This window comes from Microtus oregoni, unplaced genomic scaffold (assembly GCF_018167655.1).
Source record: "Microtus oregoni isolate MIOR12 unplaced genomic scaffold, Mior012 000037F_ref0000500, whole genome shotgun sequence".
Lineage (NCBI taxonomy): Eukaryota > Metazoa > Chordata > Mammalia > Rodentia > Cricetidae > Microtus > Microtus oregoni.
This window is the reverse complement of record NW_024543096.1, coordinates 17,145,936-17,172,934: the sequence shown is the minus strand read 5'-3', so window position 1 is coordinate 17,172,934 and position 26,999 is coordinate 17,145,936. Positions and strand designations below refer to the sequence as shown.

The window sequence follows — 26,999 nt, the reverse complement described above, 5'->3', positions numbered from 1 at the left end:
GTGGTCATGAAACACAATCAGAGGACAGTTTGTGTGGCATATCCATTAGTCGGTCTTTATAAAAGTGAGCAAATGTATTTGATAGCAAACTATAGGGAACCAGTGTCAAAACAATTAGGCATCACTTCTTTACCCGAATCTTTTCAAGTAAAAGCATTTTCACATTTTTCTGTAATTATAAAGAGGTTTGCTGTTAAAAAAACATGGCGTTTTCTTTAAAAAATATTTAATTTGGTCACCAGTTAAACTAAAATTATATCTATTTGCATTTTTCTTCAGCTAGATATATATTCAGTTAAAATATATGACAATTTAGTGATTTATCAAATCTTCATTAATAAAGACAAGTGTCTTCCACATTAGAAACGAAATTAACTCTGACACCTTATACCAGAGGACTTAGTGCAAAGAGCTTGATGACTACTTGAAATCTCTATAGAAAATTTCACCAGAAATGCTATCAGGGTCCACAAAGGAAAAAAAAATCAAAACACTTCTTGGTACACCCATACCCACATATTCACACACACACACACACACACGCACGCACGCACGCACGCGCACGCACGCACGCACACACACACACGCACACACGCACACACACACACACACACGCACACACACACACACGCACACACGCACACACACACACACGCACACACACACACGCACACACATTCATGCCATTAATCCAACACAGAATTCCTGAACAGTAGCGGATCACATGAATTTTTTTCTCATTTTATAAACTGTCGCCATCACCTAGGGGCAGCACGGGTTTAAAGAAGAAACAAGAATAAGTGCTGACACTTCACTAAAATGTGTCATCCTCCAAAACTGGTTGATTTTGAAAAAAGAGGACATTTTAGGTTATCTATGCCACTGCTAAGAAAAGAGAAAGATATCTTCATTTTCAAATTTTAAGGCAGGCACACGTCTGCATGCCTTGAACCTCCACACACAAAGTGGGCAAGACAGGAGGACGATGGGTTTGTGACCTATTGGGCCATCTAGAAAGATCCTGTCTCACAAAACAAAGCTAAGCAGAAACAAAGATGTTAAAAAGAAAAAAAAAAGAAAAGAAAATAGGAAGACAACAAAATATTTTGTAGAAAAATAAACAATGAAATAAAAAAGGTAAACAATACCTACTATCTTAGGCTGACAGACTCAAATTCAAATAGTGTTTGGAGCTACAGATTTCTTATTCATAGGCCAAGAACATGAGGTTATGTTCTCTGGTGGGGTAATCAAAGCCAAAGCCAGAAAATGTGCAGATGTCCCTTCTAACTGACTTACTTCCAGAAACAGCCACAGACGTGAACAAAATCAGAAGTACAACTTGTAGCCTTTAGATAACATGATTAAGTTTTATCTAGACTTTTGCTACTTGGCTTCATAGACAATCTGTCATATAACTACATTTCTATACACTATTATTGTTAAAAAACGAAGGCTCAGGTGCGCTGATATCAATCAACTACATATCATTAGCAACATTTCAAGATGGCGTGCATATATCTGCAACACCGTAACTTTTCCAAAAAATAATATATCCCAAATAAAAACGTTATTGCATTGAAATGTGCTTTAAGGTAAATTAACAGGAAGGGGACGGAGCTTTAACAGGAAGGGATACAAAAAAGTTCATCAAACTTCTAGTTTTAGGTAGTCCAGTCTGTTTCAGTGAAGCAGAAGGATTCTTCAGTATTCACTTTTTCATTGCTACGCTGTCAAATGGTCATAGTGCCCTGTAGAAACTAAGACACGAGGGGCGTTATCATAAGTCAACAACAGTGGTTTTGTTTTAAATGAACTGTATTCCATGAGAACATTTACTATAAGAAAATGAAACTGTTTAAGACTTATAATTCAAACACATATATATCAATAAAGTATTGTCTATCATATACCTTCCATTAAGAAACATAACAAATCCAGAACAAAACTTCCAAAGCACCGAAGCACACATGAAAACCACTAGCTTCAATTAGGAACAACTAGAAGTGGGTTCATGAGGAATGTTTGAATTGAAAGAGGAGCAGCTTCATATTTTGTCACTGAAAGTATTCTTTCTCTCTCTCTCGCTCTCTCTCTCTCTCAAGAAAAGATAACTCAAGTTAACAACTCTTCATGAAAATAATGCTAGTGATTACCATTAAATTATTGGAAAAAAAACTCCAAACATGTGTCATGCGATTTTTACAGTATACCAACAATAATAACCTTACATTTGCATTAGCGAGAAATGTGGGAAACAACGTAGCCAGCCAAGATATTATTTTCAGGGTTTGTGCTCTGGATCAATTACTGGTTTTCAACATTTTATTGCATCTATATATTTATCAATTGATTGTGTGCATGTGTGTGTATGTGTGTGTACACACTTGCATACATGTTCATGACCTCCATGTCATGAAACATATGTGGAACTCAGAGGACAGCTTTCATGAGAATGTTTTCTCTTTCCATCACATGTGTCCCGGGACTGGAACTCAGGATATAAGATTGGTGACAAACATCTACATATTAAGCTACCTTGCTGGTCCCATCACTTAATGTCTTTTCAATAGCTAACAACGAAGTACAAATGTTACAGTGTATTCAGAATACTTACATCCTCATACATGAAGTTCACAATCCCTTGTTGCAAGTGATCTCTTCGCCTAAAGAAATCTTTACACACAAAAATGATGTTTTAGGATTTTAATTGAAAACCCACTAATTCCCAGTGCCTGGTACTAAGACTGCTCCTATCTTAAGTGTCTTAACATTCTAAGAACCGTAAATATATAAATTTTCTAAAATTCAGAGATTCCAATGTTTCTTTACTTATATTCACATTTTAAATCCTTGAGACTATTTAGATATTATAGTGAATAAAGAAGAGAAAACACTTATAATTTGCTAAAAGAAACAAAGACACTATTGAAGAAAAATGGCCACATAAATTGAATCCACTTTTAAATGCTGAGTACCTGTCAGGGCACGAAGTTTCACACAGCAGGCAACATAGTCATCAAAGAAAATTCTGCCATTCTTGCTGTAGCGTTTAACAATAGCAGCCAGTGTCTGGGGACTCAACCTATAACCTAAGGAAGAAGATTGGCACATTGAAAACTTCAACGTTAAATACCCAAAACACAGCTATTAATAAAATCATGAAAAAGAAATAACTTTCAAATTTCTTTCTACACAAAATATATCCTATTTATTTTTGGCAGGACTGGGAACTGACTATAAGTGCTTACACATGGGAAAGAGGCAAGAACTCCACCTCTGAAACAAAGCCCTCAAAAGCATATTTTTAAAACACATTAAATTAATATTAAAAATGCTAAGTCAAGAGATTTCTTAATAATTCCACCAAGTGGTACAGAGCTGACACAATTCTAACTTTGTAACACAATCAATTCTGAAGAAAGAAAACAATTATCTCCTCTGGCATTTAAAATATATTTATTTTTATGCCAGGCAAAGGTGGCACACTCCTTTAGGAGGCAGAGGCAGGCAGATCTCTGAGTTTGGAGTTTGAGGCCAGCCTAGTCTAGAGAATGAGTTCCAAGACAGTCAGGGCTAAACAGAGAAACCCTTTCTTCAATACATATATATATATATATATATATATATATATATATATATATATATGACACTAATCTAGATAAAGATAAAAATCAGTACCAGAAGGAAAAACTCCATCTGTAGTTATTGTAAAATACAACCCATAAGGCTTGGGGTCAGGGAACTTCCTTAGGTTGTATTCCCACCACAAAAAACAAAATAAATCATATATACAAAATAATATATGATTTCATATATGTAAGATACATATGCGAGATTATATATCTGTATGTACATACATCATACACATATATGTACATACACACACACATATATACATATCTCCCAGAAAACATACTTAAAGTAAGAGTCATACCAAAACACACAAGTCGACCACGTGAAAGTGGTATGAATACAATTCCTAAAATGTTGCCGTAACTTGAATAACTCTAAAGGTATTTGAAGGTGTTAAGTTGGAACAGTCTGAAAACACTTAAATCTTTCATTACAGTTTGAGGGAACACACACAACACAGCAATTGTTCGTAGGTCAGAAGGCAACTTGGCAGGAGTCAGCTCTCTCCTCCCACCACAAGGGCCCTGAGAATCAAATTTAGGCCATTCAGTTTGGCACTAGGTGCTTTTGCAGGCCTCAGAAAAATCTTTTCTTACACTTGGATACTTGGTTGACCCCTTTGAACCATTTTACTTTGGGGGAAAAAAATACTACATTAATTTTTTTTTTAAATAACACTATAAAAGGTTGAGTTGAATCGATTATTATTATGGATCTACAGCTAAACATATTTATATAGCCAGGATTTTCCCTAGATACAAAAACAAAATGCCTATTTATATAACTAATTTTAAAATCTTCCCTAGCGGCGGTGGCGGGGAAGAGACAGAAATCTTTAATAAAAATAAAATAAAATAAAATAAAAAATAAATAAATAAAATAAAATAAAATCTTCCCTAGTTTGAGCTTTTTGGCATATAATTTAAACCCATGTGCCTTGAGCTTACATTTTAATTTTCAAAGAGATAATTTTATGTATATACATTTTGTTTATAAATAACATACACAAAATTATAAGATAAGAAAATGAAGAAAACTAATTAAAGTTAGGCAAAACTTCATAAATTATGGCCTACACTTACAACTCAGGAGATGGAGGCAGAAGGAACTCAGTAAATTAGAGGCAGGCCTAGGCTACATACATAGTGAGTTCCAGATGAGGCTGAGTTATAGAGTGAGCAGAGTGATAATCTGCCTAAACAATAAAGAGACAGAGGGAGGGAGGGAGGGAGGGAGGGAGAGAGAGAGAGAGAGAGAGGAGAGAGAGAGAGAGAGAGAGAGAGAGAGACAGACAGGGGCAGATAAAAGAGGGAAAGTACCAGCGCATTACATGCTAGCAAATTAAGTATATATGTATGTATGTATGTATATATAACCACTCTTTGCAAGTGAACCAAGAACCTTAGCCTATAAGAAGTACAATAAAAATAGTTACACCTTTTAAACTGAAATGCATCTCGTGTATTCTAAATTGCGTGAGAACAAAGAAGAAAAATGAAACAAATTATTCTTTCAGTTGAAAAGCTAGACTCTGATACAGACATGTGTGGTTGACTGAGATAAGTCTTTCATGAATAATTAAAGAGTCCACCAAATTACAAACTAGTGGAATGCAGGTGGTGGATGCTAACATTAGGGATGATAATTAGATGCAAGGAATTAAGAATGAATGAAAGATTGCCTTTGGAAGAAACCTCAGACAAATTTAAGGACTGGAGTTCAGAGACACTGTGCTGGTCTCAAACATGTAAGACTGAGGTTCAGTCTTCAATACGACAATAAAGTGAAGAAATAACAACAATAATGATTGTATTAGTGTCTTGGATCAGAATTTACTTACAACTGTGAGCCCAAATTAGGGAACACACTAACAGGAAACTTAGTAAATTAAACAACTCAGATTCACAGTTTGTAAACTGAAAAGATCAGTCAGTGGTTAAGAACACTTTCTGCTCTTGCAAGAGGAACTAGGTTCAGTTACGAGCATGCATATGATAGCTCACAACCTTCTGCAACTCCAGTTCCAGGGAATCTGACACCCTCTTCTGGGTTCCTAGAGCAACAGGCACACACATGGTACACATACAGACTTGCAGGCAAACACTCAAGCTCATAAAATAAAATAAACACATCTTTTATAAATATAAAAAATTCATAACTTGATCAATGAGCAAAGATGATTCTTCTGGATTCTAAAGGACGCTCTTACCCATAAGAGTGATGGCTTGGCTCAGCTCATGGTGTTCTACTGTGCCACTCTGGTCTTGATCAATAGTCATGAAGTTCTGCTTCCAGGCATTCAGCGCTGCCCAAAGCTCCTTGAATTCATTGAACCCCATTTTTCCTGTATAATCTCTCTAACAGTTTTATTAACAAAAATAAGTTTTGGTAGCCGAGAGAATTTATCTGATTCTACACCCCAAATCACTAAAAAGAACATATTCTTGTATAGTTAGCTAGCAGAATCCAGTCTATGAATAGATTGCTGTGTGAAAATGTAATTATATAGACTTTAAGCAGGATCTTACAAAATACAGTTAGATCTAAAATAACTGACTTAAATGTTAAAAAAGCAATAACTCTATATTTATAATATAAAGATATTTTCTATCTTTATTCAAGGATACATCCAACATGGCAATCATAATTCTGCAGGTTTCCAGACTGAAGGCTGCAAAAGATATTCAGTATTAAAATATTATATTATTCTCAGTTTTATCTACAAAACATCAGGATAATCTTCAGTTTCAAAAAATTTTTAAAAATTGCAAACAATATAAAAATCACAATATTATATTTATTTTAAATATAAAATATTTATATGCCAATGTAAATATTTATATTAAATATTTATTGGCTGATAAACACTTAGAATAATAACAATAAAATACATTTTAAAATGACTCTCTCCAAACTACTGACACTAACTGAGGTCAGTAACCAGGTGAGCAGTTACGGAGTAGCGTAAAGTTAACATGATGAACACTTTACAGGCACTTGGCTTTGCCAGGAGTCTGGGCAGAAAGTTGGTTTCAGTTTTTAAACCACCAGAGACAGAGAGAGGGAGGTTGACCTGGATATCTGCTATGTACTCAGAAGCCAGAAGCTGTGCAGGGCTTAGAGAACAGGTAAGGGAATAACGTAAGAGGACGTCAGGAAGGCAAAGAAGGCCAAACAAAGAAATTCTTGAATATTACACTGTAAACCAATGAACTTCCCAGTGGTGATACAGCAGAAAAGAAAGTGGAACACTTCCTCAACCTGAACTCTGCTTTACAACAAAAGACTCAAGGTGAAAAGAGATCAGGGTACAGGTGAATCACGTGAGGGCTTAGTAAGAGGTCTGGTGGGGAAGCATGAGCCGCTGAGCTGAGACAGCTGTCTTCTCTTAAGAGGGGAGAAAGGAAGACCACTACAAGCCACGTGAGGAAAGAAATTCTGGGGCTCGTGTCCGCCATTCCTCGGAGACACAATCTCTCTCACAGCAAACCCGCTGATCCTCTGGCTTCTAGTCTCTTTCCCCCATTTTCATGCCGTGATCTCCAGGCAAGTGATGAACGCAGAGAGCAGGAGCAGCATCTTTCCATGGGAAGAGCTCGTAAGTTGATTGTACAGTACAAAAGGTCAGCCCTGAAAACATCCATACAAGCAACACCATCCAGACTGAGAAGGATTTGTTTATGAGTCTAAGAATATATATGTATATACATATATGTATGGACTGATTTGAAAGACAGAGCAAGGAGGAGTACATGGAGGAGAACATGGGAAGGCTTAAAAGGAGAAAATAGAAACAGGAAATTATGCAGTTATATCATAAATAAAAGGAGTAATTGAAAAGAATGGGGTTGCTAGAAACATTGACATTTCCATATTTATTTACAATGAAGACCCTAGAAAAAACGTTCAGTCTTTCCAACCTTTAATACAATTATATTCAAATAGTTGGGTTTATTTATCTAAAATAGGAATATGTTAGCAAAATTCAGGTAAGTTTATAGGATTCTTTTATCTCCTTGATATTAAATAGTGAAAAATGATTTAGATTCACTTTATTTTATATTGCTTGATAACATTTTGAAATCCTTAAAGCCAATTAAAGGAGATAAATTTCAAAATACCTAAAGAAAAAGCATAAAATATTCTGCTAGGAACAAGAGCTGATTTTCTTTAGCTGTTCAGGGTGGTGTCAGTGTTAGGGTTGTTGGTTATAGCGTGCTAAGAACGACACTCATCAGGCCCTCAGTGAGGACTTGCTGGTCAGGAAGTGTGGGAGCATTCCTTTGTCACTGTTGTACAAAACACCCAAAGAATGGAGCAAGTGGTGGCTGGTCACGTTCTGTCTGCAGTCAGAAGCAAAGGGAAATCAATGCTTTCTCCTTTTCCTCCTTTCATTAGGACTCTAGCCCATGAGGTGTGTCATTTACACCCAGTGTGGGTCTTCCCAGAAATGCCCTAATACACTCATCAGGCTATGGGTCCAAGGTGACCCCAAACACAGCCACGCTTGAGGTGAAGACTAGCCATTACAGTGGGTTACATGCTTTTACACAAACACGCCAAATGTACAGCAGTCCTAATTTTACAGATAAAGAAATCTGAGCCAAGAAAAAAAAGTGGTTTTCTGAATTCATGAAGGTAGTAGATAGAACCACCCAAACTGGGGCCTAATGTTCCTCCATGAGTAAACTATTAAAAATTGAAGAAAATTACATCAAAAAAATTATGTAGTGTGCCATCTTTTTTTCAATTTGACTTGGTTCACATTCAGGAAGTGGGATAATCTAACCAGATTAAAACAAAAATTAAAAATTAAATCAACAACTAAGTATATCCTAATCTCAGGATAGGACTAGGTATTTAAAGAATAAATATTTTTATAAAGTGGAGAGACAGACCTATTATCCAGAAAATGACACATTTTTCTTCCTCCTTACAACCCACTGGAGTGAACAGATTTTTTTTGGGGGGGGGGTTGGTAAAGTCTTAAACCTTTAGAGGAAAAGGAAAAAACAGAAAAAAAAATATTTTGCAAGTTAGAAAGTCAAGGGAAGTGGCTATTTAATGTTTGTGCATAAAGAGAAATGCTGAGAAACAACTTAGTTACCTTGGGAAAGATGCCAAATGTCTAAGAATTTGGCAGCTTCTGAACATGTGTGAGAAGGTGGAGCTAAAAAGAGAGCTGAGGGAAGGGCTATTTTAAGAGCTTGTGAAGACCCAGTCCCTCTCTGCCTCTCTCTGGATGGCTGTCACACCTACCCTCTCACCCAGCGGGAGTTTCGCTTTCTGGAGAAGTTTCTAGGACACTAGGCACAATGAAATGAACTATACCGAACACGAGTTGATCAACTAAAAATTTGCACAGACTTGGGAGCCCTGAAACAACAGAAAAGGCAGCCCAAAGGGAACAAAGGAAATCTCCCATGACAGTGACACCTGAACCACACAGTCCAACTGCCCAGCTTCACCTTACAAAGCAGCCCACAGTCAACAAGTCCAGGACTTACTTATACTCCGCATTTCCGGGAGACATGAGCAACCAAGTGTCATCAGACACCCAAGGAATGACAAGGGAGATGACCAAATAAGCTGATGAATAAACATACTGCTGAGGAAGGAAAGGCCACGCAAGAACATAGTAATAGTTTCAGAGAGATAATAGGAAGCATAACATTTGTGAAAACGAACAGAGGCTCTTAGCGCTTACAAAACACACCACCAGCAATGAAAGGCACAGAAGGTTTATAAAAGAAGGCGGAGGGCATTTCATTAAAAAGGAGAACAGACGACTCAGCCCCAGGAAACACAACTGAAGAAAATTTCCCAGAGCAAAAAAGTACAAGAGATTCCAGACTGAATACACCCACACAGTTCCCCATGCAAGGCCACAAGGCATGACACTGTGAAATGTCAGAGCAACAGGGACCTGTGAGGGACAGGATGATCCCTGAGCTTCAGGAAAGGAAAAACAAATCTCAGGAAGGTGAGAAAGAGATGGCAGCTGAGGCTAGAAATCCTTCTGAAAATGTGTGTTGATCTGTATGCTGTGATTACCGTTGATTAATAAAGGAACTGCTTTGGCCCTATAGCAGAGATATATAGGGGAACTGGGAAAAAGAAGAGCAGAGTCAGAGAGAAGCCATGTAGCCCTGCCAGAGACGGACGCAAAAACTTTAGCTGGTAAATCACAGCCACGTGGTGATACATAGATTAATAGAAGTGGGTTAAATTATTATGTAAGAGTTAGCCAATGGTTCAAGCAGTGGTTTAAATAATATGGTTTCTGTTGATTATTTCAGTTCTGGGCGGCCAGAACGAACAAGCAGCCCCCTCCAACAGTGTGCAAAAATGGCAAGAAAAACAATGGCAGGAGCTGGCAGGAGCATTTAAAGCTCCCAGTCCCTTTCCTGCCACTGTGGTGGATGCTACCTATTGCTCTATGAAGAAATTTTTTTAAATTATTTACGGGAATGGGCTATAATGGAGAACAGCCCTTGACAAGCAGACATTCAAATGACTGAGACAAAATGAAAGCATTTTCAGACACTTAAAGTCTCAAAAATTGGTTGTTATCCGTGTACCTTTTCATTAAAAGCTACTTCACTCACAAGTGGCTTCTGGACATAAAGCAAAGAAAGAAAAACCAACCTACAGTCCACAACCCCAGACAATTTAGCCAACAAAGAGGACTCTGAGAGAGACATACATGGATCTACATAGGCAGGAGAAAAAGATTAAGATCTCCTGGGTAAATTGGGAGCATGGGGCGTCACAGGAGAGGAGAGAAGGAAAGGGGGAGGAAGGGAGGGAGCAGAGAAAATGTATAGCTCAATAAAAACAATTTAAAAATTTCAGTTGCATAAGTATATAGAGTTTGTACATTAAAAAAAAGCCAGTTAATGCAATATGATATCTCAATGCAGTAACAGGTTGAGCTTAAAAACATTAGACAACAGAGAAAGACTAGAACCAGGAGATGCCGCTCTAGAGCGGAAGGAGCTTGCAGAATGGTGGTGAAAGAATGAAACCCACCCATGAAACACAGAGCCTGTAAGAAAGCCCTGGGGCAACCAGAGGGATGCAATACCGAGCTGCCAGGTCCCAAGGAAACACCAATTTCCCAAAATCCAAAAGGCAGCGCATATGTCCAGAAATGACAGTCTGGGTTTAGCTGAAGTTGGACTATAGAAGGATTTCTGACCTTTAAATAAAAACCAGCCATGCTTCAGGAACTTCTGAAACATGCTCCCATGGGCCAAACAGAGTTTCTTCCCTTGCCTCTTGTAGAAGGGACATATGGCCGGCTCTCCATGGACATAGTCCCGTGGTTGCCTATCAGAGCACCTACCCTGACTATTCACAACTACCTGCTGTAGCTTTCCGGGGCCCTTCTCACCTCCCCAGGCTTCTCTCTTCCCAGATACCCATCAGTTCTCCATATAAGGACAAATTTTTTCCTTCTGCCCCCCCCCCAAATTCTAATATCTCCATTACCACCCCCAGGCTCCCAGCCCCCATCACCCCACCCCCTATTCTGTATTTTTTCTACTCTTTCTATTCCCTGCTATTCTTCCATCCCTCACAAACAGCCCAGGACCATGATCAGTGTCTTTTTTTTTTTTCCTCTCTGCTCTGGATATTTTCTCTCTCTTATCCACAATAAAAATCTTCTCTTAATGGAGCAGCCATTTCAGCAGTTTTTTTACTGGACCCCTCCATCCACTAACCACTGAGAATTCTGGGAAAAACAAAAGGCTACACAAAAAAGAAACAAGACAAAGCTATAAGCAATGTGTAGACAATAGAGATAGGTAAGTGCTGACAACGGTCCCCATAGTATTATAATCTGTCAGCAGGGTAAATGGTGCAAAGTTTTCACGTGGAGGGGTGGAGTGGTTTTAAGGTCGGAAGACAGTAAAATACTCATTTTTCACCGCAGGACATCATGATTGATAATCACAAGGCTGCCACTGCATAGTAGTAAAATGAAGGTCTAGAAGGAAATTTTGAAAATAGCTACTTTCGACCATTTAAACAAAGTCTCTCCTGAGTAGTTAATGCCAGGAATGTGCATGAACAGTTGTTTCCATGATACCGTGTACAGAAGAATGATCTGATCCTTCAAACTTAGTATATCAATGGAGAGTTTATAATATTTATGATTTTAGGTGTGGGACTAAAATGCTGGGAATGGATTTCAATTTCCCCTGTGCGATGGGGAAGAGAAGACAAAACAATGCATGGTCTCACGTGCGTAAGTCCCACTGATTCCAGACTGGGTCAAGCATCTCTGAAGCTCCTCCGCATCCACCTCACCATCCTGCAAAAAAAAAATTAACACATCAATGTGGGTTTTAATGTATAGTGGTACCAAAGGACATCAAAAGCTTCACTGGATGCTGCTCTAAGGCCATTAAGAAATACTAATTTTCAAAATGGTATAAACCACAAAATTCACAAGGTAAATATTGCCAGCCAAGGCACACCACGGACCCTGTAACCTGGTGAACCTATTCCCTGCGTCTTAGATGCAGAACAACGCTCTTGTCTTCTCATGGTCAAAACAATGCAAAAATGCTTAGTTATTTTACTCATGGTTATCCTTGCCTGAGAGCTTCTCGATGCTCCTTTCACAGCCCCATTGCTGTACCTGGAGGGTGCTTGCCAAATTAAAAATTCCATAATTATCCTTAAAACTATGGTTGAAGACAAACTGGCATATTTTTAAGAGTGAGGCTTCCTTAAAAAAAAGTATTTCTCCAATAACATGGACATCAGAAGGTCTTTCTGTCACATTCCGCTCAGGTAAACACTACCAATAACTGTCTATCCTGAAGAAACCATTCCAAGCCAATATTATGTTTCAAGAAACATAAATTATGAATAGCTGCTTGATGCATTGCAAACAGAAATAAGAAGTAAGAACTGAGGGGGTCCCTGCAGGTGTCAGGCAGAGAGGTAAACCCACAAAAAGATAAGAATAAAAACCCGGTGCAGATTAACTTTGTCAATCTGGATCATAGTTTGGGTAGTTCAATAACAGGTGGTTTATTCCCAATGTACTGAAGCCCAGTATAATTTGGTAATATATATCTCAGTGTAATACAATCCCTCTTGCACAAGGAAGCGTAATTACATAGAAACTCAGCTGAGCTGAGGGTACCTGTCATTTCATTTCTTCCAAGATGGGTTCTAGAGATAGGCTACCTGCATTGACTTAAGGACCTAAGGGCCTGGCCTGGTCTTGGTCATTTGGACTCTTAGCTGCCTCTGGCTCTAGTTGTGGGAGCTTCAGGAAGCCTCTGGCTATAAGGGTCATTTAGATTACTAGCCACTCTGGTCTTGGTTGTAAGAGCTCTATATGGCCTAAACCAACAGGCTGTTAATCACTTTCAAATCTCAGCTTTCTGGATGGAAGAACAGGTTTTTCATCTTTCCCACTGGAAAAGATAATCCTGTGTGCATAGCATTCCTGATTTCTCTGGAGATCTGTGGGCTCAACAACCTTCTTGCTGTGCTCCCAACAAAAAGCCTCTATACCCAAATCTGACAGCTCTACAGTCAGGACAGGGTCTTGAAAGTCCAAACACCAGGTGTGGTCAACTACTGCACACCAAAGAATTTTTTGTAGCCTTTTCCCCTCCTTTGGATTTTTTAAAGGCTGTCCTCACACACACTGACAATAACAATTATAATTGTTTTTCTCTTTAACTCGTAAGTGGGAAAATACCATTCTTCCCACTAACAAATCAGCGTGCAATATTCAGGCAGCACAAGGACACACAGAATTCAGTGAACAGGAAACACAGCTTTAAAACCGTCCAGAAAAAAAAATGTGAATATATGGAAAATTTTCCCCACTGTAATTAAAATCATAAGAAATAAATCCTATGCAGTCGGATGTTTTCTGTCCCAGCACCATCCCCTCTTGCAACTTTCGCACACAAGTACACCTACCCCCACAGAGGAGGTTATTAAATAGTAACTATGTAATACAATTACATATTGCTCATGCTTCTAAACAGAGAAGACAAACTTTGTAGGGCATGGAGTTACTTTAGTAGCAAACCTGGTTGAAAAAGAAACCTAGAAAAAAGTATTGTGAATTTCAGCTAAAGAACATAACACGTGTGTGAGGGTCTTACCTGCTCGGTGGAGTGAACATTAAGAAACAGGTCTGATTAAATAAGCCTGAACTTAGTCTACCACACAGCACAGTTAAACTGTTCATTCTATGCACAATGGCCCCTGCTTTCTTCACTACTGCTCTGCATAGATACAGTGTGTACCAAAAGGAGTCTGTGCTTTAGAATTAGAAACATGTACCCTGCCTATGAAAAGCTACGGCTTCACCCATTGAAAACTCAGAAATCTTGTCTGTTAACTTCGTCAACACATTTGACATTTTATTTGCTGTAAGTTTTACTTCACTTTGAGATGGGGATCTTCTTCTTATGCTGCCCAGGCTAGGCTCAAATTCCTGGGCATGCTGGTCATCCTAGGCCAGCCTGCTGGGCAGCTGGGACTGCAAGCAATCTCCTGCACCTTGATGACAACAGGAGCAGATGTAGATTCTTCATCTTACGAAGCTTTTGGAGAAATAGAAGAAAAGCCCTTTACGTACACAATCCTGTCTTTCAAATTTACATTTTTCCACCCAATTCCTTAAGACATGCAAATTTAACCATGACAAATTAATCGGTCTATATTTTACTGTTTTACAAACATAAAGTCATCAGACAGGCTGAACAGGCTCTGTACATGTAAGCAGAGTCAGCAAGGAAGTGAGGCAAATGAGAGAGAGCTGAGTGTAAGCACAGGGTCAGACCCTGTCTTAAAAGCTGAGAAAAATGAACTTTTGCTCATCACACTGTTCTTAAGCCACTTTAATTAAAAAAAATTAAGGCTTCATTTGTTTTTATTACTAGTTTAAAAAAAAATGCTTTTAAGTTGTGCATTCAAGACAAATGACTTAAAAATACAGCAACAACTAAAGGTTACACCAGAAGTTTACATTAGGTGACCTTCTATGGCAACTAAGAAATGTGTTAATGAGAGAAAGGGTGTATTTAATTCTCTTACGAAATACTTAAGCTAAATGCAAGTCTAGCTCTCTGAGTTCAAGACCACCAGTGAGACCCTGTTTTAAAAAAAGTAAATTTAAAAAATAAAGCAATGACAATACAAGTTCATTGTTTCATAAAGGAAATCTAGGGCTGAGTGCAAGGTTATGTGGCGACTTAACTGTACCATCAACCTCTGCATTCCTCACATTCTCCACCCAAAAGTCTATCTCAAGTGTATTGTGCCCAAGCCACAGATGGCCGCTCTACCTTCAAATCCCGTTTCCTTTCCAGGTAGGAATAATGAGCCAAAAATAGCCAAGGCTGTCTTCTAACAAGGTCTTTAAAAAGTATTGTCATGTTTCAATTTTGTATTTTGTAATGGTGTATGGAGCATACATGAATGACAGAAGACAACTTTTGGAAGGGAGTCTGCCCTCTCTCCTCCCATGTGGGTCCCAGGGTTTGAACTCAGGTCATCAGGGACTTTTTGATCTTGCCAGTCCCCCAGCAAGGCTTTATTTGGAAAAGCATTCCAAAGAAATTCTATCCGCATGGCTGTTTTTATCTCACAGCAAATGGATATTTTCTGTAGCCCTGAGTTTCCAGCTTCTAGTACAGACTGAAAGGGAAGTTGTCCACGTGTAGTAAATCTGTACAAAGCCTCTGTTCTTAGAAAAGCAATGGGACCTAAAGGGCACTCAAGTGAAGCACAGAATGTAAGATGCTGGTGGTGCTCTATGAAATGCTACCTACTTCAGTTCATTCTCCACTGCTATTAAAGATAGGATGGTTACAGACCGGAGCTAGCACCAAGGGAGAATTTCTCCTTGTCTTCAGTCCAACAAGCGGATTTTCAGGGCACGGTTCTCTTTCATATCGCTAATCCCTTCCATCATCAACCCTCTCCAACAACTGCAATTTACAAGTCACCATCTGATAGCCTGCCCCAATTTAGACGTAGTTTTCTACTTGAGATTCTACCCTATAGTCTTGATGCACCATCCTATTATATTCTATAGACATAATCATAAATTCTTCACCCCAATAATAATTGAATATATGAACATACAGCAAAAAATGTTTGCCTGTCTAATATACATTAAGACCGTGGGTTCACATACAACTCTCTCTCTCCATCCCTCCCTCTATCTCTTTCTCTCACTCCCTCTTCCCCTCTCTTCTACTGAATTGGAATATGAAATACCACTACTATCAGCATTGTCTTAGTTAGGGGTACTATTACTATGTCTGTGATGAAACACCATGACGAGAGCAACTTAGGGGAAAAAATGGTTTATTTGGCTTACACTTCCATTTCACTGTTCATCATCAAAGGAACTCAGAACAAGAACTCAAACAAGGCAGCAACCTGGAAGTACGGGCTGATGTATTGGCCATGGTGAGCACTGTGCTGCTTACTGACTTCCTCTTCACTTCTTACACAACCTGCTTTCTTATAAAACCCAGACCCACCAGCCCAAGGATGGCACCACCCACCATAGGCGTCCCTATCAATGAATGATGAAGAAAATGCTCTCCAGCCAGATCTTATGGAGGCATTTGTGTTGTAGGAGGCTACTTGTTTGCTCCTGGCAGTCTGACAGCTCAGCCACAAAATAACCACACAGAAATTGTATTAATTAAATTACTGTTTGGCCCATTAGCTCTAGCTTCTTATTGGCTAACTCTTACATATTAATTTAACCCATCTCCATTAATTTGTATATCACCATGAGGCTGTTGGCTTACTGGATAAAGTTCCAGCATCTATCTCTGGCAGGGCTACATGGTTTCTCTATTACTCAGCCTCCTTTTTCCCAGCATTCAGTTTAGTTTTCCCCACCTAGCTCTAGCCTGCCCTATCAACAGGCCAAGGCAGATTCCTTACACCAATGGTATTCACAGCATAGAGAGGGGAATCCCACACATTTGAAGTTCTTTCCTATCAAATAAGTCTAGCTTGTGACAACCTGACATAAAACTAGCCACACAACTATCTTTGCCATATCCTGAATCCAAGAATTGGGCTTTAGATTTCTTTTATTTATTTTAAATGCTTATTATTTTTAGAAGAACCATACTATTAAATTATGTAGTCCTTTGCCATAACACAGTTCAGTCAGGAATGGACCTCATGTAAGGTGGAGGCCCATAACATGACAATGGAGCTGAAAGAGTACTATCACCTAGTATGTACTGTGTTTGCAGTGAATGTCTACCAGAGATGAATTGCTAAAGCCTTGGTCCCCAGGCAGATGGAAATAGAGAAGGTAGGACCTATAGTAAGGTCCTTGGTCACTTAAAGGTGAGTGTGGGCATCTGGTCTCATCCTCTGCTTACTTCTGCCTAATTTTCCAGAGCACAATACTATCATCAAGTAAGGCATAACTGTGACTTTATAATTTTTAAGGTCTACTTAACCATACAAAATAAATTATTATAGTATGTTTCATATTGTAATGCAAGTCTACCAGAAAACATTTGATTCATTTTTGGCAAAGGCCAAAAGAAGATAAAAGGAAAAATAAAAATTTGGGAATATGATATTTGAAAGAAACAGGCATCTCTTAATATTTTGCATCTCCGTTTAGAGATGTGTTTCTCTGAGCTCACGTATTTGCTGCATCCACAGCACATGGAAGAACGGTGGGTCTTATGACAAATCACCATACAAAGTACGGTAGAAAATTTCTTTATAGCAATATGAAGACAAGACTGGGTTTCTATAATCTGCCTGACAGAATAGAAATTGTAACTTCTCTGTCTGACTAGGCCACCGATTTATGAGTCAGGAAACATGGATGGAAACAAAGACATGTATTTATGCAATATAAAGGTGATCATAAATACATGCATGTATCCATACATAAAATACACTTGTGATTTATGCACAATCTATATAGGTCCATCTTTTAATATGCATAAAATCACAATTGTAAATTCTCTAATTCTAAATATTTATTCAGCTTCTCTTTCATACCACATGCAGTCAAAACCAATACAAGTAAGGTTAATACTGTGTGGATTACTTCAGTTCTGTGCCACAATACTACTTAAAAATACAAGAGGCTTTGCTTTCATTCCCAGTTTAAATGGACAGGGTCCATCATGGTCAGGAAGGTATGGTGACTTGGGCTGCATCTATGGAAGAGGAGGTTTTCATATGGCTTGTTATATCCTAACAAATCAGGAAGCAGAAAGCTTTGGCAGTAGACCTTTGAAGCCCCACGCCGGTGGCCCTATATCTCCATCCCAGCAACCTTCAAAGCAGCACCATTAGCTGCAGACCAATTGTACAAACGCATGAGCCTGTGAGGGTACTCACGTTCAAATCGCAGCTGAGGCATGCGTTTTTAATTTCACTTCAAATTCTACAGGAGGTTGTGCAAAAAAGCACTTACAAAGAACAAACTGTGTGACTTACATTAGCAGTGTGAAGTACATTAGCAGTGAGAGCAGCAGCAACGCTTCCCAAAGACTGCAGTCACATACTGTTAGAGCAGCTTGGACGGAAGTCATCGACCTGAATCGGCAGGCCAGAAACCCCTCTGCTGTCATAATAAAGCCGGGTTGCAATACGTACTCAAATTTATTAGAAGCTAACAGCTAACAGTATAGCATGCCATTAAGAAAACATTTGCTTTCATTTTTTGTATTAAAAAATTGAAGAAGCCTCAACATGATAATTTTGATAATCTTTCTAGAAAACGTGCCATCAACTTAAACCATACATCACCAAAAATGATATAACGGCATCTGTGAGGACACATGCAATTTCTCAGTTGGAATAGATGCAGGACAGTGGCACTGATCTCCGATCACATCCCTTGCCATACGTATGTTTTAACTGAGATACACGTTATTTACATTTAATGGAACTGATGCCAAAGTTGAAAATATTGTACCTGTGAGTAATACGATATGAACACACATCATTCACGCGTGAAACTATCAAGAGCAAAGTCAATAAAGTTAAAAAAATGAAGCAATTATGGCTACTCTCATCTTTGATCTCAAGAACAGTATTATTCTACCTGAGTTTAAGACATGAGCTTTCTAGACATTTTAATGATACACTAAGTAGGAGCAGTTGGCACGTCTCTGAAACAGAAATCATTTATTGACTAGTATTTGGTAAAAGATTTATCACCTCACCTGTCCAGCAACAGCTGTGAAGAAAGACCACATAGAGTCATCAGCAGGGGGGTAGCTGTCAGAGTAGGCCACGTACCCCGGGTAACCACCAGCGAACACATTGGGACCTGGCATCGGATGGCCCATTTGCAGCTGCATCCCAGGGATCTGACCGCCGAAGTTTCCAAACTGTTGAGGGAAAAGATGAGGATGTTAATAAAAAGCTGAGCTATAAAACTTAAGTTAAAAGAAATTATTTATTAGAAATCAACTAAAACCAAAGAAATCTAGTGGCCAAATTTTCCAAACATATCGTCACTAAAGTTTCAACCACAAGATGCTAGAAGGTCTTTATTAAAACAGCTCATCAGCACGTTACTCACGTAACAACAGTAAAAGAAGTCTAAACGATGTTTCATGCCTCTAACGTCTATAAGGGCTGTGCGTGTGAGCAGGTACCCACAGAAGACAGAAGAGAATGTTTGATCACCTGGAGCAGTAGTTATAAATTGCCTGACGTGGGTATGGGGAACTGAGCTTGGTCTTTGTATGAGTACTATGTGCTCTTAACCACTGAGCCTTCTTCCTATCCCCTATTCTCTAAGAACCTTTAGAACAGTGGTTCTCAACCTTAATGCTGTGTGACTCTTTAATACAGTTCCTCATGTTGTGGTGACCCCAACCATAAAATTATTCCATTGCTACCTCATAACTGTAACCTTGCTATTGTTGTGATTCATAATGTAAATGTCTATGTTCTATCTGTGTTTTCTGGTTGCCTTAAGCCACCGCCATGAAAGGGTGGTTTGACCCCCAAAGGAGACAGGACCCACAGGTTGAGAACCAAAGCTTTAAAAGAAGAATGTGTATGACTTTAAGCAAAACTAAAAGCAAATATAAACAGAGTAAAACATAGGGTTTCACCTATAGTAAACTAAGAAATACATTTCTAGGTGTATGCTTAGTTGAAAATCAGATAAGTATAGCCAAACTATGACCTAAGCATGGGAAATCACAGAGCTGAAGCACTCTCCACTGTAAGAGATGTATTTTTTTTTTCAAAAATGTATGGTGACCAGAAGAAAATAACACGATGATTCCAATCAAAGTCCTATTCCAAGCCAGCATGAAAATCTACCATACTGTGAGATATGGAAGTAGTTTGTTCTTTCTGCCTTTGAGGATCCGAGACTTCAAGAATTCCCGAAGGGCCAGGTACTCAAACTCAGTGTGACCACTGAAGCCATCCACGGCTGTGTGTCTTATTACGCCTATGGAGTCTCCCTTTTCACTTGGTACAGCTATGAATGCCGTAGGAAAGCACTTTACTTTGCATTTGTATGAGTCCAGAGAAGGAAGACACATCAGGGCTGTTTGTTATTCAATTTTGAACAAACTGTCTTGCCCTGCATCTTTGCAGCACAAGCAGAGACTGCCAGATGGCAGAGAGAGGAAAAAATTACAAGAATGAGGAGGAACAGAGGCTGACTTTGGAACCTGCTATAGAATGTTCAGGCACCTCTGGGCTGCGGTAAAATCTAAGGCATGAAGGACGCGCCAGGACTGTAGGGAATGCACTTGGGAAGGGGGATCATGAAGCCCTGAGCCCCAGCTCTACTTACCAGGTGGAATGAATCATCAGAATTGGCCACAGTGCTTTTAGACCCAACAAATAACAGATGGGTGTGGCTTCAAACTCATTAGTCCCTTATGTCAACACTTTTAAAAATTAACTTATTTTGATTTTATGTCTATGCGTGTTTTTGCCTGCATGTGTGCAGGTTCTACATGTGCGGTGCCTAAAGAGGCCAGAAGAGGGCACTGGATCCTCTGGAACTGGTGTTACAGAGAGTTGTAAACTGCCTTGTAGGTGCTGGGAATCAAATCTTAATCCCTCTGAAAGAGCGGCCACTGCTCTTAACCTGGGAGCGATTCTCTCCAGCCCTCCCAACACTGGCAAATAAACCAAGTTCATGTAGTATTTGTCTAAGCCTGAGTCACCATGTGTGAAAGATAGCTTAGGCAAAGAAAACCACTCTACAGAGAGATCCCCAAGTACAATCCACCAAGGAAAGAGAAAGAGAGGGGAAAAAAAAAAACATTTAGAGGTTTTGGGGAAGAAAGGAAAGAAAAAAAAAAAACTTAAAAGCAAAAGGAGATGCCAGAGGTGGCAAGGAGTGTTCCAGTGCTGTCCAATTGGGTGTAAATTTTCCAGTTGACAATACCATCAAATAACCGAATCCAGAACCTAGGACTGGGGGGAAAAAATCCAGTCATTAAGGACCTTATTAATGGCAGGAGGAAACTCATGTGCTTGAACTTATTCAAGAGGCCTATACATATGCCACTACCATCAATCAAAGAGTTGAGTCAATTTACAGAATTTATTCATACACGAACAAATACAGACTCTCCCAGCAGGGAAGGGATGTTTAGCAAATCTCCTACACTGGCTCTCCGTGGAAGTTCACTGATCAGTTTGCCTGATTCTTGGTAACTTGGAGAATGTTTGCGGATGCTTGGTTTACAGCATAAGAAACTGAGGGGAATTCTCTCAACAGTGTCTAAGTCAAACTCGCTCAACACACTATATCTTTGTGGAAAGGATATCAAAAATCTGCCTGAACTCATCCATCTAGTACTCAAGAGAACAACATCCTAAACTAACTGTTGAAATTGGCAAGCGCTGTAACCCCGTCATGCTGCATGTATCATAATCAACATGAACGCTTTCCAAAGGAGACTGGAAACTATATCCAGATAACCAACCTCGCCTTGCAGCACAAAGAACGAGCAGACCTCTCACACACAACAGAAAAGCTGACCTATTTAAACCCTCTTGGCCTGAGATCGTCGGGAATACCCAGATCATCCATCAGTCAAATGCCATAAATTAGAGGATTTAAAATTAGAAAACAGTAACTTCTACACTACACCCGAGAGTCTTTTATGCAGTCTCGTAAAACTGAATAGCTGGACCTTAGCTAGAAATCACTTCCAATTATATCCCGTGGATGGTCCATCTCAGTTTTCCACAGTTCATTCCCTCAACATGAAACACAGTCAAATCAACAAGATCTTATTTTGGAATTCTCTCCAGAGCTAAAGTGTAAATTAATTGAGCTGATTATGAATGACAATCAGCTGGCAGCACTTCTTTTAGATTTGGAACTTAGGCCAGTACGTTAGAATAGACTTTAAGCACTAGCTAGCTTACCAAGGTTCCAGTGGATGTGTCTGGATTTGGGTTTTGTTGTTGTTCTTTTTGGTTTTTTGTTTGTTTGTTTGTTTCTTTTGAGGTTCTACTATGATTAAATAGTTTTGCAAGGATGCTGCCTCACAATCTTGGAAACCTTAGGAAGTTAAGAGAATTGGATCTAGAGAACAAATCGGAATCCTTGCACAACGAAACAGCTTATCTCAAAAAAATTTTAAAAAAAGTTTTTGCCAAAAAGTGAACAAAAAACAACAACAAAAAGAAAAAAAAACCAATGGACCACTCTTCCCAGCAGCACTGGACACCTTACCAATCTCTAACATCTTGTCCTTTGAAAGCTTCTCTGGAATACCAATTGAAGAAATTGGTATTCCAGAGAAGCTGGAACTGTGTTTGAACAGCAACCCAAACCTGCACAGCCTTATCTTTGAGCTGGTTCTAATCTCTAACATCTTGAGCTGGTTCTAATCTCTAACATCTTGTCCTTTGAAAGCTTCTCTGGAATACCAACTGAAGAAATTGGTATTCCAGAGAAGCTGGAACTGTGTTTGAACAGCAACCCAAACCTGCACAGCCTTATCTTTGAGCTGGTTCTCTGCAGCAAGCTTTCAATCCTAAGTACTATTATCACTTAGTCACCTTCCCCCACAAATTGTTGCTGGAGGACCTTCCTTCATTCTTAAACATGCGGGTCCATATTAAGCCATGGTCTGATACAAACTGCTGGCCCCACACACGGTTCAAAAACAGACTCTGATTAATGTTTCTATTTGTGCAGGCATTTATACATGGCAGATTTATAAAGACTGTATTAGTTGTTTCTATAAATAGAGGAATCATAGCCATTTATATATTTCTTAACTATTAGAAAAAGGCTTATACAATTTTTCTTGGCTACATTTTGATGGACATTTTCCTGTTGTACAATTTGATATTCCAGTCTGTTTAAAATGTTGCCAGAAAATTATAAAGTTATTAAATTCAAGGGACAAAGAAGTATAGTTAGATACGTTTTTCTTTGAAAAACAGGTTAACATTTTTATTGCAACTATTCATATACACATTCCCCTTATCAACTGTCAGATCTTTATAATAGAATAAGTGGAATCTTTCCTTATTTTGAAATCTGAAATTTACATTTTACATAGAATTTACAGTTGGAGTAAATGTCTGAATTTTTTCATGTTTTGATTTTCTGTTTAATCAGTCGGAGCTAGAGTTTATATTTTCTGTTAAATATTCTGCGGCAGTTAGTTTAAATATTAAAAAAATACTTGCTTCTTGAAACAATTGGCAAACTGAAAATATACACTCAAAAATGAAAAATTCCAGTAATTTTATTTAAGGGATGGATTGTGAAACAAGATTTCTGAAATGAGTCTTTGAGTGAAAGGCATTGAAATCTTTCCTGGTATAAGTATATTTTAACTTTGGGGGAGTGGAAACTTTCAGGGAAGAGGACATTTTTGTTTTTCTTTCCTGGAAGTTGGAGATCCACAAAAATTTAACTGGGAAAATTGACAAATAAATTAATTAGAGTAAACACACATTCTATACATGTATCTATGAGTGTGTGTGTGTGTGTGTGTGTGTGTGTGTGTGTGTCATAAACCACAGTGGGTAACTTTAAAAACTTCTCCCTTGTAGAATCAGATGGATGCCTTTCTTTAACGACTGCAGTCTATGTATGTCTCAAAGTTATGTAACCGTGTACTATGGTTTTATATTTTGACTGGCCTTTGCTGCTTTCTATTCTAGAGTTTCTGCTCCTGAACTACGTATATTTTTCCCCAAATGTGGGGCACCCAGACTCAAATAGTTCAGTTTGGCACAATTACTTTTTGTTTATCAAGACAGGGTTTCTTTGTATAGCCCTGGCTGTCCTGGTGTTCAGTCTGTGGACTAGGCTGGGCTCAAACTCACAGAGAGACCCATCTGCCTGTGCCTCCCGAGTGCTGGGATTAAAGGCGCGTGCCACCACCACCCGGCCAGTACCATTGTTTTAATATCATCTTCCTTTTGTGGGCAGAGAGTCATGCAGTTAGGAAAAGAGACAGACGCATTGCGCAGATGCCACTGGTAGTTTCATGGAAACTATGTAAGATGTGCACATACTCTTTGATACAATTTTATTTTTCCTTCTGCTTTTAAGATCAGCAAAAGTGTAAATGTGTGCCTCCTCATGTAGTACTCTTACTTTTGGTAGTGTTGGTTTAAGTCACTTTAATTATTGAGGAAACCCACAGAGCAACTACATCCTAGATGTCACCCTAAAATACATTTCTCATATAATGAATGATTATTACACATAATCAAACAATTCTGTCTGCTTGTTTTGTACCCCTGCCCCATTTTGTTGGGCATTGCATTTTAAACAGCTTCTAAAAAATTAAAACCATAATGTCAAGATAAAAATTTGGTCCTTTGTTTTTCCTGGCACTCAACCTCAGGACTGGGTTTGAGGTAAAATCTGTGTTTATAATTGGCAAATTTATAAGAATCAACTAAGAAATGAATGGCAGGCGAAGACAAATACAGGGCTTGAATGTGCTATAAAAATATTACAGGCGTTCCACAGATTTTATCAAGTCATATTCTTTCTTCTGTAGTTCATCAGTTAAAAATATTGTTTAAAAAGTGAATTTGTTTATTATAGAACTTCTACATAGTTCTTCATAGAGCTTATGCATATACATGTTTTTAAAATAAATTTCATATCCAAGTGTACTTACATATTAAGACTATAGAACTTTAGAGGCAGTAGTCTAGTATCTTTTCTGAAAAAACAATTTGAATTCCCTACATGTCTATGTATTTAATGCTTAAAATTTACAAAAAATACAGATGTTCCTCTCATACTCATAATACCATAGGCATGTAACTTCTTTCCTATGACCAAAATGAGTATCAAAATTCCTTTGGGTCATGTTATAATTTTATTAGTACGGAAATACAAAATATGACAAAAATATGATAAAAAAAACTATGCAACTTGACGATTCTTATTTTATTTTGGCCTTGGGACTTTCAGTAGGACAAGTTTCTGTGCTGTGCTTCAGGATAGGCTGAAACCCTTTACAGCCACAGCCTCAAAGTCTCATTAGCTCTGCCTTGGACTCCAAGTGCTAGAAGGACGAGGTGAGCTACCAGACTCAGCTTGTTCTAGCTGGGTTTGATACTAATTTATACAAAGTCTCTCTCAGGCAGTTCAGAACAGGCTCTGACCAGGGGTGACCTTGGAGTCCTGGTACTCCTGTCCCCACCTCCGAAGTGCAGGGATTTCAGGTCAGGCTACCAGGCCCAGTTTATGTAGTCTGGAAATCCAACCCAGGGCCTTGAGCATGCCAGGAAAGCATGCCAACAACTGTGCTACATCCTCGGCTATGTTTGATAAATAATCACTAAACAAAGGGAAATTTATTAGAAATCCATCTCCTAACGTCATGAATTGCGTACTTTATTAGATAAAGATGTACAATCTAGCAGAGAACATTTTCTTCTTTTAATTTTATGGACATTGGTGTTTGGCCTGCATGTACGTTTGTACGAAGTGTCAGATGCCCCGAACAGGAGTTACATACAGACAGTTGTGAGCTGCCACGTGGATGCTGAAAACTGAACTCAGGTCCTCTAGAAGAGCAGCCAGTGCTCTTAACCACTGAGCCATCTCTCCAGTCCCGAACATTTTTCTATTTTGTTAAATCAAACAAGTATGAAGGTGTGGACTGAAAAATATTACCTTAAAGATATTCTCAGTACATTTAAAGAACTAACAGGGAATACGTATTGAAAAGTTCATGGAGTTCAAGCAAATCAGTTTTGGTAATGTGTGTGTTGAAGCTGAGGGCTTGGAACTAAGACTTACTTTTAAAAATAATCATCACTCTCAGGGGTAGAAATTGTCTGAGGACCATAATCCCATGCCAATGTCAACTCCTATTTAGCTGTAACAAAACATTAACTTCTCTTTTTTAGGGAAAAACAAATAGGAATAGTCATAGAAAATATGCTTTCTTCTGTACCACTGCAGGGACCACTGCCCAGCCCCATTTGATAGCGGGCCTTACTCTGCAGGTCACTGATGGGCGGAGTCAAAGTTTGGCTTCCTTCAAAAGAGGAAAGAGCTACTCACGTGTTGCGATAGCTACACGTAGGTCTCAGAGGTACTGAGCATAAAGCTACGTGAGAGGAATTAACCCGGCTCCCTCCAAAAGCAAGCCTGGAAAATCAGATGATGCTTGTTGCTACAGCAAAGTTTAAGAAGCACTGAGAAAGTACGTCTCAATTTAGTCACCAGCAACTTAAAAAGCAAGACGTGGTTATAAAAAGCAATTATAAAAAACTCAACCCGGGATGAGAATCGCTAGAAAAACTGCCTGGGTTGGGGGTAAATCACAAAAGGTCACTGGAACAAGACGTGGTATTTGGTCCCTCCGTTCTGAAAACAAAATTTACAAATCACACACACTTCGCATCACAGGCTGTACAAGGACGATCCCGATGCTCTGGATCAGACTCCAGCTAGCAGTTCTCCCAGGGGCGCAGGGCACCGCCCAGCCCCAGCTTCTCAGCACCACGCAGAGTCCCGGCGTCGCCTGGTACCAGAGAGCGGGCACTGTCCGGCCCTGAGGGTGACCTCCGCACCGCGACGCGGCCCGCAGGGTCGCCACGGCTCGCGAGGACTTACCGCTCCTCCGTACCCCGGGTAGGCCATGGCCAGCGGATCAAAAGTCACGAGTCGCCGGTAAGTCAACGTCAGCGCTGCTGCGAGGAAGGCCACAGGTGTGCGACAGGTGCCGGAGGTCTGGACGCTGTGTCGCGCGCCTCGGCTCCCGGGAGCCGGCTACGCCTCTGGAGCCCCGCCCCTGAACTCGACCCCGCCCCTGCCGGGAGTCAAGCCCCGCCCGCCTCGCCTGTGATTGGCTGCGGTCTGTCTCATGGATTAC

General features: G+C 39.3%; 1 protein-coding gene and 1 pseudogene across 1 annotated transcript; one reads left to right on the top strand and one right to left on the bottom strand.

Moving 5' to 3' along the window:
• Window positions 1-615: 615 nt before the first annotated feature.
• Window positions 616-26,868, bottom strand: Gca (grancalcin). Its single transcript, XM_041631560.1, has 8 exons — window positions 26,741-26,868; window positions 18,858-19,025; window positions 11,887-11,956; window positions 6,264-6,307; window positions 5,846-5,993; window positions 2,979-3,092; window positions 2,618-2,676; window positions 616-1,760 (listed from the first exon to the last, which is right to left on the bottom strand). Exons 1-8 carry the CDS (start codon window positions 26,765-26,767, stop codon window positions 1,734-1,736), a joined length of 657 nt encoding a protein of 218 aa, XP_041487494.1. The 5' UTR covers window positions 26,768-26,868; the 3' UTR covers window positions 616-1,733.
• Window positions 20,958-22,273, top strand: LOC121433215 (annotated as a pseudogene).
• Window positions 26,869-26,999: the final 131 nt, after the last annotated feature.